The 13,296-nt window shown below is 42.5% G+C and overlaps 1 protein-coding gene across 1 annotated transcript; it reads left to right on the forward strand.

Annotated features, from left to right (window-relative positions):
- Nucleotides 1–116: 116 nt before the first annotated feature.
- On the forward strand, nt 117–9,483 carry mcm7 (minichromosome maintenance complex component 7). Its single transcript, XM_051954830.1, has 15 exons — nt 117–317; nt 2,649–2,728; nt 3,421–3,585; nt 3,746–3,870; nt 3,950–4,130; nt 4,217–4,354; nt 4,434–4,583; nt 4,747–4,861; nt 4,959–5,090; nt 5,438–5,521; nt 5,783–5,994; nt 6,090–6,355; nt 6,547–6,715; nt 8,225–8,334; nt 8,856–9,483. The coding sequence occupies exons 1-15, from the start codon at nt 287–289 to the stop codon at nt 9,079–9,081; spliced, it is 2,184 nt and encodes a 727-aa protein (XP_051810790.1). The 5' UTR covers nt 117–286; the 3' UTR covers nt 9,082–9,483.
- Nucleotides 9,484–13,296: the final 3,813 nt, after the last annotated feature.

A 13,296-nucleotide genomic window follows, 5' to 3' on the forward strand; every position in this document is an offset into this window, starting at 1 on the left:
GACAAACAGGGCGGAAGTTCGCCCGTTCACGTGACGCGCCATCGGCCGCAACTTTCGCGCCACCGCGAAATCCCGCCTCTCCGCGCAAAAAGAAGCGACGCAATTGGCTGCCGGGGACGTCAGACTCGCGCCACTTCTTTGCACCGGGATAGACTGCAGGCTGCGAGTGAATGAATACTCGTCTCCTGTGACCGTAAACCGTGAGTTTAAGCTGCATTTTCGGTTCTGTGGGACCTCAGAAGTTTAAACGTCAAGTTATCTCACCTGAAGCTCAACGTGTGCAGCCATGGCTCGTAAGGATTATGCGGCAGAGAAAGGTAAGGAGTTATCCTTCACTGTAACAGCATGGCAGCAACAGGTTGGCCCTGGAACTTTTCACTAAGTGTCTTTTATAATGCTGTAAGTTAGTGAATGTGCGTCAGGGGTTATCATCATAATCGGGTAGAAAATCGGTGATCTTAATTCATTATGTTCAGTCTTACCTTATAACATTATGAGCTCCTACAGTAGTTTCCTTCTTAACTTTGCTTAAACGCCATCCTGTTAAATAAGCATGTCGGTGTGCATGTGTGTGATAGAACAGACTCTGCATGTTGGACGGCTGTTAACTGTGAAGTTGCACAAACTTTTGTGAACTAACCTGCTGGTAAGGAGAGGAGCGTTCATTGTCTGTGGGGCTTGTGACTGACTGTACGGTGACCCGGATGGATCCTTAAACAAAGGAGCAGGCGCCACTGAGCAAGCACATGTCCGCCGATAAACCCAGCAAACGGGAACCTTCATGAAACGTTCCTGTTTTGTGGGATTCTATTTACAACAAACTGCGACTTTGTTGTAAAATTCTGCAAAAACTAACCGTTTCTGTTTATTGAGAAGTCAGTGGACGTTTGATGACGGCACGTTGTGTTTCTTATCGGCACATAGTGTCAAAGTTAACTGCATGTGCCCGTTTTGTTCCCAAATGTGTAATAATGTTAAAACTAGTGACCCTTCACGATTCATTTACTTGGAAGAAAATTAACGTCGGAGGCATGTTCTGCCACAGATAACGTGATAAGTTGCATAAACCGTTATAAAGTTAAAATGTTCTAGCTTGTTGTAAACAATTTTCACGCAAAACGCCAATAATTTAACCAACGCCCTCTTTTTTAACGATGTAGATGTTCATTTGACACAGATTTCAGGTGTCCACAAAGTGTCCCACTAGCTGCGTTATATTAGCGTGTTAGCCACTGAGCTAACTCTCATTACCTTTACTGTCAGTTAGCGTGTTATTTTGTATTTCTTGCGGTTTAAATAAACCAGTAACGGCTGCGGAAAGGACTCCTAGTTCTGTCTCTGACCAGTCAGAAATGCTAGTTTGCTTGTTTGTTTTTTTTGGCTTGTGTTTGTGTCATTTTTGGACACACATTTCTTATCTCTGTTGCATAAAGTCTAAAATGTGTAGCGTTTACTATCATGTTAACGTACGCTGCTAATATTCACTACTATAATGGTGATGTGTTGAAAAACCATGGTCGTTGAAGTGAATATTAGTGCTTAAGTTTGCAATTCCAGTCGATGTTACATCACTAATGCGCCTAAATAATTGTTAGTTTCAATATTTCGCTTCGAGGCTGAAACAGAAACTTTACGAGGACCTGAGTCACCGTCTAATCTGTGGATTCAACAGCCGCATAGATCCAACCGTTAAACGCTCCAAGTTTTAGTCGAACTCCGCCAGCCCTTCAGAAACCAGGCGTGTTAAACATTAAATCAGCGACTTGTGCTTACCGCTTAGTGATTATGTTAAAGACAGTGTCAGTTAGTGGCGGAGCTGTCTGTGCGCGACACGGCGGCTAACCTGAGCTAACGTTAGAAGATGGCTGGCAGTGCTCTGAAAACAACAGTCGGGACTAGTTTCCGGAGCGGAGGACTCGCGGAGGGATATCGGAGTGACGGGGCACAAAAGCCATGTGCTGCTTTGTTTACAATAACATCCTCGAAGAGAGAAATAATAAAGCAGAGCCACAGATTTTCTGCTACGGCGTCAAAGTAAGTGGAGTGTTGTGATTATAACGCGAAGGCTAGTTTCGTTCCCCGTGACGTGGAATTGAATATTGTTTGTAGTTGTGTCTCTTTCGAGAAGTGGGGGATATTTTCCCAAAAAAATGGACACTGAACTGAGCGCGCCTGTTGTTGTTGTTGTATCTACATTCTCACCCTGAAGCTATCTGCGGTGCAACGGCACTTATTTCACTGTAAAACTGTGATAGTAGCTACAGCCGAGCAGAATCCGCTCCATGTTGTGCTCCAGTGGCAGTTTGTGCTTTACTGTAGGCAATAGTGACTCATCGAGATTACAGGATGCCATGTTACTCAACAAAGGGGGTCGTCGCAGGACAACAAATTAGCTCCCAGTATGCAGGCCCATTACTGATGGTTTTAATCACCATTTTCAACAGCTTTAAACTCAGAAAACAGCTTTAATATTTAAAGAAATCTAAAGGTACCTCCAGTAAACAATTGTTTCTTTGTGTGTATGTGGAGAGCTAACAATCTCCACCTAGTGTCTGCTGGATGTGGCCTGTGTTTTTTTTCCCCTTCCTCTCTCTCTCTCTTCTCCTGCTGTGAAATAATGCTGAAGGTGTTTTTGTTGTGTTTTGCAGAGAAATGCAAAAGGTTCCTGCAAGAGTTTTACACTGAGGATGACAATGGGAAGAAGGTGTTCAAATATGGAGCTCAACTTGTAAGTAAAGACGCAATTAACAATGGGTTTTAGCTGTCAGTTGATTGTTCTGGGCCTGACTGTGGGAGGACTGTTGATGATGGATTGTACTGACATTATCACACTAACCTGAATAAATGTGGTGCGGGGTGCTAATGGCTACTGATAGATTTGTCAGGGAAGTGAACAGACTGATTTTCTTTTGTCCTCTCAAGTTGTCTTTTGCTGAAGTTTTTCCTCTTGAACATATTTTTTTTTTATCATTAATTTTATATTGGCTAAAATCTGGATGCAAAAAATGCTTCAAATGTTGTCTTTATCTGTCAAGGCTGAGTTAAGTATGTTTTCACTGTTGTTTGTTTGTCTTTTAGGCAAATGTAATTAAGGAACCTATTAAATTTTATTGCAAATTCAGATTATGTTGTATAAATTGGAGATGGGACACTGATCTCGGTCCGTCTAAGTTGACCAAAGGCACAGAGGTTATCGGCTGCACGATTGCTTTGTCATTTGGATTTGAGAGTAGTTCTTAATGTAACTACATGATGACATTGTAATCATGTTAGAGATGCATTTATGACTGGAATCCATGGCACAGCCGTTTTATGTCTGAGACACTGAAGAGGTGTCATTGTTGTGTTATTGAGCAGTACCTGCAGTCAAAGTCGTGTCACTGTTTAGCAGCTTGCCTAATGACTTGTCTGTGTGTGCAGGTGGCGCTGGCCCACAGGGAGCAGGTGTCTCTCTTTGTGGAGCTGGATGATGTGGCAGAAGAAGACCCTGAGCTGGTTGAGAGCATCTGCGAAAACGCCAAGCGCTACACGGGCTTGTTTGCCGACGCCATCCATGAGCTGCTACCCGAATACAAAGAAAGAGACGTACGTAGACGCGGGTCTTTATTACAGTAAATTCTTTATTGTAACAAAGTATCAACATTGATATTTTATTATCAGTTTTCTCAAAAAAATGAAACTGATTAAATTTTAGACTTCGACCATTATTCCCAGCTTTACATACCCATAAATGTTTCTTATTCAGGTTGTGGCCAAAGATTCCCTGGATGTCTACATTGAGCACAGGCTGATGATGGAACAAAGGGGTCGTGACCCTGCAGATACTCGGGACCCTCGTAACCAGTACCCACCCGAGCTCATGAGAAGATTGTAAGCTGACTCAGATCTGGGGCTGAATTTTATTAGAGCATTCATGTATGAATACCTAATTGTAGTCCTCCGTCCACAGTGAGCTGTACTTTAAGCCGCCGAGCACCAGTAAACCCAAAGTGGTGCGTGACATTCGAGCTGAGAGCATCGGACATCTGGTGACGGTCCGAGGCATAGTGACCCGCGCGACTGAGGTGAAACCAATGATGGCCGTAGCAACGTACACGTGCGACCAGTGTGGCGCTGAGACCTATCAACCAGTAAGATTGGATTTAATCATCTAATCCTTTAGATCTTGTGACAAGATCTGTATTTGTCATGACAATGTCTTCTCCTTGTCCTTCAGATCCAGTCTCCCTCCTTCATGCCGCTCATCATGTGTCCCAGCCAAGAGTGTGTCACCAACAAATCAGGAGGTCGACTCTACCTGCAGACCAGAGGCTCCAAATTTGTCAAGTTCCAGGAGCTGCGTATTCAGGAACACGTAAGGAAGCAGACACGGTGAAATCCTCACTTGTTTTCTAGTTCCTGTTTACTCATGAGTTTTGTGTGATGTTCCGCAGAGTGACCAGGTGCCTGTTGGTAATATTCCAAGGAGCATGACGATTTATGCACGAGGCGAAAACACTCGTCTTGCCCAACCAGGAGACCACGTCGCTGTCACAGGAACCTTCCTCCCTCTACTGCGCACCGGCTTCAGTCAGGCTGTTCAGGTAACCTCCTACTCTTAGACTACACAGTTTACAACCCTCAACTCCATCCTGTCTGTAGAGAAAATTCAGATATAATGGGAGCTTTTCTCCATTGTTGTTATGTAGGATTTGTGATGTAACAAGTACCTAATATATATCTCTCATTTTTATTTGGTGTTTTTAGGGACTTCTGTCTGAAACGTATCTGGAGGGTCACTGCATCACACTCATGAACAAAACGGAGGACGATGTGCTCGGTAACCAAGAGCTGACTGATGAGGAGCTGCGCAGCATCACAGGTCAGGATCTGTGTGGTAGATTAGAGTACAAAGGGAATAAATTACCTGGAAAGGATTACAATGCAGAAAACTCTGTTTTCACTCTATTATATTACAGGTGAAGGATTCTATGAGAAACTTGCTGGCTCCATAGCACCAGAAATCTACGGACATGAAGATGTAAAGAAGGCTCTGCTGCTGTTGCTGGTTGGAGGAGTTGAACAGGCTCCCAAAGGCATGAAAATCAGAGGTGAGTATGAACACGCGTACCTTTAAGCTATTAGCAAACAGTCGGTTGTGGGTTTTTTTTTTTTTTTTTTGAAGGAAATAAAAGATGTTTGAAATTATCCGTGTTTACTATTGTTGTTGTTTTAAATATTACAATATGATGTTAGGTTTTATCCAAAGCTCTGACAGAGGTCTGATAAGGCTTTTAAATGACACAAATTTTAAATAAAACAAAGGCAAAATTCAGTTCAGTGATTCTGATTCTCTCACATGCTGAATGTGTGGGTGTGTTTCTGAAGGGGTTTACTCTCATGAAATGTTGTAACGACCGCAACACTCTTCGCTCTGTTTTGGTTCTTGTCACTCAAGGCAACATAAATGTCTGTCTGATGGGAGACCCAGGAGTCGCCAAGTCCCAGCTGCTGTCCTACATTGACCGTCTGGCTCCTCGAAGTGAGTCATGTTTGCTGGAGTAAAAATCCTGTAACTGGTTTAATGTTTTATCTAGTAAGGCATTATCTTTCCATTAGGTTTTTCACTGTAAAATATTAACTTTTGATGGGTAGACTGGAGCTATCATCTGTTTTAAGGCCAAGTTTTGAACATGATTTAATAACAGTGTAGTGCAGTATTGGGGTTTTAACTTTTGGGAATGGCGATTTCTGCCAGTAATGTTGTTTGAGCTGCATCTAATTTAATCACTTTGGTTTTCAGGTCAGTACACAACAGGTCGTGGGTCGTCCGGCGTGGGTCTGACTGCAGCAGTGATGCGTGACCCCCTAACTGGGGAAATGACCCTTGAAGGTGGAGCCTTGGTGCTGGCTGACCTGGGCATCTGCTGCATTGATGAGTTTGATAAGATGGCGGACGCTGATCGAACAGCCATCCACGAGGTGATGGAACAGCAAACCATCTCCATCGCTAAGGTAACGCTGATGGCCCTAATTGGAGTAACTGTCCGAGACTTTTAAACCTAATGCCTGTGTAGCATCCCCACTAATGCTGTTTGTCTCCCCTCCAGGCCGGCATCATGACCTCCCTGAACGCCCGTTGTTCTATTCTAGCGGCAGCCAACCCTGCCTACGGCCGCTACAATCCCCGGAAGAGCATTGAGCAGAACATTCAGCTGCCGGCTGCCCTGCTCTCCCGTTTTGACGTGCTCTGGCTCATCCAGGACAAACCAGACGCCGACGCTGACCTGCGCCTGGCCCAGCACATCACCTATGTCCACCAGCATTCCCGCCAGCCTCCCACTCACTTCACCCCCATTGACATGAAGCTGATGAGGTGATGATTTGCATTATTCCCAAACTTTTGTTGCAAATTCACTGCTCCGTCAGAATATTTTTAGCGGTTAAAGAAGATATTTACTCCTCATCGCTCAGATATTTAAATAACAAAAGGCATAGCGAGGTTTCACATTGTTATTTCAAACCTACAGCAATATTGCCTAAATCATAAAATTAATTTCCCTTCAGGCGTTACATAGCTCTGTGTAAGAAGCGGCAGCCTGTGGTGCCTGAGTCACTGGCTGATTACATCACTGCTGCTTATGTGGAAATGAGAAAAGAGGCGCGAGTCAGCAAAGACACCACCTTCACCTCCGCCCGTACCCTCCTCTCCATCCTCCGTCTCTCCACCGCCCTGGTGAGAATTACACATCCAGTCTAGTTAGCCATGGATGGTTGGAAACTTTCACAATCCATCTGCACTAAATCAAACTCTATAACGGGTCTATTTGTTTTCTTAACCCTCGTGTCATCCTTTGGGTCAAATTGACCCGTTTTAAAGTTTCAAAATCCAGCAAAATTTGCTGGATTTTGGTTGATTTTTTTAATGTGAATGTTCTTAAGAGAATATTTTAGAAGTTTTACTAATTATATATACATAATCACTTTAGATCTTTTTAGGATTTTTTTTGGAAAATTTTTACTTATTTTTTAAAAAATATTTACAAGAATTTTCTTGCCAAATTTGTTTTTTTTCATAGAACTTTTAAGGAATTATTGGAATTTTCATCCTCAAAGTTCTGCAAATTTTCAGAAGTTTTGTGAATTTTTTTGCTGAATCTTTGGGTTTTTTTCAGACAAGGAAATATTTTTTTGGTCCCTGTAAATGAGGACAACAGGAGGGTTAAACAATGGAGTGTTATTACTCATAGATTCCAATGATATATATATATATATATATATATATATATATATATATAAATGGTGCAACAGTGTATTCAGTATGGGGTTGTGTTTTTTTTTTTTTTAATGGAATTGTTTTAATTGAAGTACGTCTCTGTCAACAGTTCGTTGTGCGATAAAGTGCTTACAGTGCAGGTAGTGATGATAACCTGGCCTACTGCAGTGTGAGCACTTCTTTCCCACGCTGGACAAAAGCTCTTCAGTCGATCAAAGTGATCATTACTAGTGACATAGTAATGACAAATACATGTACTTGTAACGGCTGCTGTGAAGAAGGTTATATCATGAACTTAATCTTTTGCTATCCTGCCTCTGGTTGTCAAAAGTGCTGTTTGTGCAGGTAGCAGTCATCCACCTACTGCAAAACCAGCACTTCAGGCGAACAGGTAGGCAATGTGCTGCACACAGACGTCCACAAGGGGGCAAAACTCTGCCACGACTGCACCTGTTTGGGGGGAAAACTGCTGTAGTTGTGGTGTTGACAATACAGCTGCACATCAGCCTAATTCTATATATGTTCTGATGACTCGTTTTGTTAATTTGTATCTTTGTAACCACGAGGGAGCTGCGTTTTTAATGTTATTCCTGGTCCTGGGCAGCTTTGCTGGGTGGGCAGTCAGCCTGTGTGCGTTAGGAGCAGCTGTGCAAACCCATGCAAAACTGACCATGGCCAGGGCCCTCATCAGTGTTTCCTGTGTAGAAATTTGATATGAAGAGTATTGAAGGTTTTGTTTGTTTGGCCGTTGTGTGTGGTGTTTTAATTTCAACCTGTAGAGAGACTAGCTGGTGTTGAGAGGCGGAGACTTGGGCAATTGCCGGGCATCCCAGAGGGCATTGCACTTGTCTCGGTCTGACAGTGCCGGCACAGCGCAGCCTACGTTGAGATGGGTGTAGCAGGATGTTTGTGTTTCTTTACTTGGTCAAACTTGGTGCTCAACACCGTTTCCGATTTTCCGTCCTCTAGGCTCGGCTTCGCATGATGGACACTGTGGAGAAGGAAGACGTCAACGAGGCCATGAGACTGATGGAGATGTCAAAGGATTCACTACAAGCCGACAAGTCCAGCACCACAAGGTTAGTGTTCAAACCAAAACCTGTCATAATGACGCCATAACATGAGTGACCGGATGTCGGCCGACCCAGAATTCGCTTTGAGGTTCTCATTTGCCTGTAACAGTAGCTGCATGTCCTGGAGGAAGCTGTAAAACTTCTCTGGGTTTTTATGGAGCTCTGTTCACACGGCAGCATGTTCACTAAAACAGGCGTCAAGAATAGTGATGTGTTCACAGCCCTGACCAAGGACTGTTCTCTCATCACTGGCTTAGTTTCCTAGATGTTTTTTTTTCAAAAACGTAATTGACTTTTTAGCACATTGTTGTTGTAGAGTCAGACCACTATCATATATGTTTTTATTATTCAGTTCAAGCCAGTAAATATCTGGAGTGGTGTGATTCACAAAACAAAAAAAATACAAATTTTAAAAGCATACTTTATCCACAGACTGCAGTTTTAGGCATTTCATGTGGCATCATCTTGTTTGTATTTTTCCTCTAAAGCTCAGAAGTTTCAAACTATTTTCACCTTGTTCTCTACAGGACCCAGCGCCCGGCCGACGTCATCTTCTCCTTGGTACGTGAGCTCGCCACCGAGGGCGTGGCAGGCCGCGGTGGGGCCGGTGGATTGGTTCGGATGGCCGAAGCGGAGCAGCGTTGCGTCTCGCGAGGCTTCACACCTGCCCAGTTCCAGGAAGCCTTGGAGGAGTACGAGGAGCTGAACGTGTGGCAGGTGAACCAGGCTCGTACTCGCATCACCTTCGTCTGAGCAACCCAGGATACATCTCCATGCACGCTTTGTTTCAACCACCTGAGGGGAAAACTGTTTATTGTGGGATTTCTACAGACTTATAATGAGGGTCTTTATTTTTCTTCCTCGAGCGTTTTCCCATCACAAGTCAAGTAACATGGACTTCTTTTTAAGCCAGACTTCCTGCTGTTGGAGATCCGTAGCTGTTTCTGTTAAAGATTATTGTTAACCATTAAATTGCTTGTAAATATGTATGTCAGAAGTTGGTATTCTCTAGAATTACCTGCAATATAGTACTTAAAGCATCCAGTTGAAATTGAGCATTTCTGTACATTTTATGCTTTCAAATTCAAAATCAGGCAAGATGCATCGTTGAACTTTGTATTGTTACAGATATAATAAATTGTTGGTTCAATGCTATACATGGCTTTCGTTTTTGTGTGTGCGCTCTTGTGAAATGGGATGAAGTGTGCTACAATGACATCTGCGCACCTGGTTTGGTCGTGGAGCAGTGGAGTTTCAGCTTTCAGTAACACCTGCTCTAAAAACATGCTAACACACATGGTGCAACTAAAAAATATTTCATACAGACTACAAAAAGGGGAAAATTACAACTTCTTTAGTTGTCCAAAAATCCTGTTTTGTCTGTGTCAACACCCAAAGTCACGCTTTATTTGTGCAGCAACGAATTTACATAACATTTATTGATATGCAAGTTCTGGTAAAACTTAGGATTGTCTGAAAACATGATTGAAAGCCCAATAATTCCTTTTCAAACTGTCTTGCAATACAGATAAAACAGCAGAAAATATGACTTGTGTAAAACTACTGAATTTCATTCCACCACTAGACCAAAACATGCAGGAATATCATATGAAAGTTTAGTATGTCATCTAAAAGGTCATTCAAAAGTCATAGTTTAGTATGTCGTCCAAAATATGGAAAAAATATTATAGTGTAGTATGTCGACCAAAATATGACAAAAACATCTCAGTTTAGTATGTCATCGAAGGGGGGGGGGGTCCACTCCTCTTCAATGGCTGTGTGAAGTTGCTGGATATTGGCGGGAAGTGGTACATGCTGTCGTATACGCCGATCCAGAGCATCCCAAACATGCTCAATGGGTGACATGTCTGGTGAGTATGCTGGCCATGCAAGAACTGGAACATTTTCAGCTTCCAAGAATTGTGTACAGATCATTGCAACATGGGGCCGTGCACTATCCTGCTGTAACAGGACGTGATCTTCTTTGATGTATGGCACAAGAGTGGGCCTTAGGATCTCGTCACAGTATCTCTGTGCATTCAAAATGCCATCAATAAAATGCACCTGTGTTCTTCGTCCATAACGGACGCTTGCCCATACCATAACCCCACCACCACCATGGGCCACTCTATCCACAACACTGACATCAGAAAACTGTTCACCCACACGACGCCACGCACGCTGTCTGCCATCTGCCCTGAACAGTGTAAACCGGGATTCATCCGTGAAGAGAACACCTCTCCAACGTGCCAGACACCGTCGAATGTGAGCATTTGCCCACTCAAGTCGGTTATGAAGACGAACTGGAGTCGGGTAGAGACCCTGATGAGGACGACGAGCATGCAGATGAGCTTTCCTGAGATGGTTTCTGACAGTTTGTGCAGAAATTCTTTGGTTATGCAAACCAATTGTTTCAGCCATTGAAGAGGAGTGGACCCCCTGCTCCATAAAACAAAACTGCACCTTTCAGAGTGGCCTTTTATTGTGGGCAGTCTAAGGCACACCTGTGCACTAATCATGGTGTCTAATCAGCATCTTGATATGGCACACCTGTGAGGTGGGATGGATTATCTCAGCAAAGGAGAAGTGCTCACTATTACAGATTTAGACAGATTTGTAAACAATATTTGAGAGAAATGGTGATATTATGTATGTGGAAAAGGTTTTAGATCTTTGAGTTTGTTACGGCCACCAGTATTGGCGTGCCGTCCGTTTTGAGGGGGTATTTTGTTGGGGCCTTTGTGTGGGAGAAATGTGTGTGTGTGTGGGTTCAGCTGTGGCTTTTACAGAGTCTTTGGAGCCCCAGCTGCTGGTCGTTGCAGCTGATGACACAGAGCTGATGACGACCTGCACTTTCGTCTGGTTCTCCCCTCCCTTCGGCCGTCCTGATTGGGCCACCCTCCAGCTCCTCCTCCTTCAATCAACCAGAGGCAGCCAGGCACCACACCTGCCGATTATAAAGACCCACCATACCATCAGTCTTGGTGGCTGGTACTTTGACCAGTCCACCCTGGCGCCCTCTTTGTGTTTCGTGGCTTTGTATCACTGTTCTGTATGGTCTTTCGGTCTGGAAGCACTTGTGGTTGTGCCCAGACAACTCCGACCTTTCTGTTGGCGGCTTTTGTTTAGTGTGGAGGCCGATGTGTCAGTGGAGACTGAGGCTCCACTTTTGTAGTTGGCCAATTACGTGTAGAAGCCATTTCGTATACTGAGCTTTTGTGAACTATGCACAGTATGTATACTTATTTGGAGGCACCAGTTTTGTTTAGTTTGTTTTGTACACCTTTTGTATTAGTTTTTGTTTCCGGTGGTGGGTGTTGCTTCTGTAGTTCGGTTTGGCTAGGGAGTTTAGTTGTTTTCTTTGTGTTTAGCTGAGTTGCAAACTCTGTTAGCCTTTGTTATGTTTTATTCCGTTCTTTGTTTTGGCAACACCCACTCGTCTTGTGTTTTATTGTCACTCTTCCGTTCCTTTTACTACTAAGCAATAAATCCCTTACCTAAACCAATCACATCTGGTTATTTTGTTGCATCCAGCCAACCCCTAGAGGTTGGATCGTAACAGAGTTCACCTCATAAAAAAATGGAAGCAAAACAAAAGTGTTGCATTTATATTTTTGTTGACTGTAGTTTAGTAAGTCATCCAAAATGTGGAAAAAATGTCATAGTTTACAATGTCGTCCAAAATATGACAACAACGTCATAGTTTAGTATGTCATCCAAAATCTGACAACAACGTCATAGTTTAGTCTGTGGACCAAAATGTGGAAAAAACATCATAGTTTAGCATGTCGTCCATAACATGACAAAACATCATAGATAGTATGTCGTCCAACATATACAGGCGCAATTTTACGGCCTCTTTCACATTATTTCATCATATGGCATGTTTTTACGACATGTTGAAAAAAATCCCATTTTTTTCGACATAGTATACTATGGCGTTTTTTTTTTGGACAAAATTCATGACGATTTTTTTATAAAGAAAACTGCTCTATAGTGTTTTTCACAGCCTACTTTACATTATTTCATCATATGGCATGTTTTTACGACATGTTGAAAAAAATCCCATTTTTTTCGACATAGTATACTATGGCGTTTTTTTTTGGACAAACTTCATGACGATTTTTTTTATAAAGAAAACTGCTCTATAGTGTTTGTCACAGCCTACTTTACATTATTTCATCATATGGCATGTTTTTTTGACGACATGTTGAAAAAATGGCATTTTTTTGACATAGTATACTATGGCGGTTTTTTTTTGGACAAAATTCATGACATTTTTTTTTCAAAGAAAACCTTACTATAGTGTTTTTCACAGCCTACTTTACATTATTTCATCATATGGCATGTTTTTACATCATGTTGAAAACATCCTATTTTTGTTTGACATGTGGACAAAATTCATGATGATTTTTTTTCAAACTGCTCCATAGAATGTTGTCCGAAAATGGAAAAAAAAGGTCATTCTTTGTCCGAAAATGGACAAAAACATCGTAGTTTAGTATAGCGTCTGAAAATGGACAAAAAAAGTCACAGTTTAATGCGTCGTCCAAAAATGGACAATTAACATCATAGTATGTCGTCCGAAAATGGACAGAAAACGTCATTTTTTGTCCGAAAATGGACAAAAAAAGGTCATAGTTTAGTATGTTGTCCGACAACGGACAAAAAAAGTAATTTCTTGCCCGAAATTGGACAAAAACGTCATCGTTTAATACTTTGTCCGAAAATGGATAAATAACGACATAGTTTTGTATGTCGTCTGAAAATGGACAAAAAAACGTCATAGTTTAGTATGTCGTCGAGAAATGGACAAAATCGTCAACGAGAAGACATACAGCAAAGGGCCGGGGGCAGGAAACGAACCCTGGCCGCTGCATCAGAGAAAAACCCCTGCACATTGGTTTCTCGCTTAACTCGATGAGCTATACAGGCACAGTTTTACGGCCTTCTTTATATTATTTCATC

Source organism: Acanthochromis polyacanthus, chromosome 10 (genome assembly GCF_021347895.1).
Source record: "Acanthochromis polyacanthus isolate Apoly-LR-REF ecotype Palm Island chromosome 10, KAUST_Apoly_ChrSc, whole genome shotgun sequence".
NCBI classification, from domain to species: domain Eukaryota; kingdom Metazoa; phylum Chordata; class Actinopteri; family Pomacentridae; genus Acanthochromis; species Acanthochromis polyacanthus.

Bases quoted from the DNA above. Each gene is read 5' to 3' on its own strand.
- mcm7 (XM_051954830.1), top strand. From the start codon at position 287: ATGGCTCGTAAGGATTATGCGGCAGAGAAAG. The intron at 318-2,648 runs GTAAGGAGTTAT...TGTGTTTTGCAG, and splicing joins GGATTATGCGGCAGAGAAAG to AGAAATGCAAAAGGTTCCTG. The intron at 4,584-4,746 runs GTAACCTCCTAC...TGGTGTTTTTAG, and splicing joins GCTTCAGTCAGGCTGTTCAG to GGACTTCTGTCTGAAACGTA.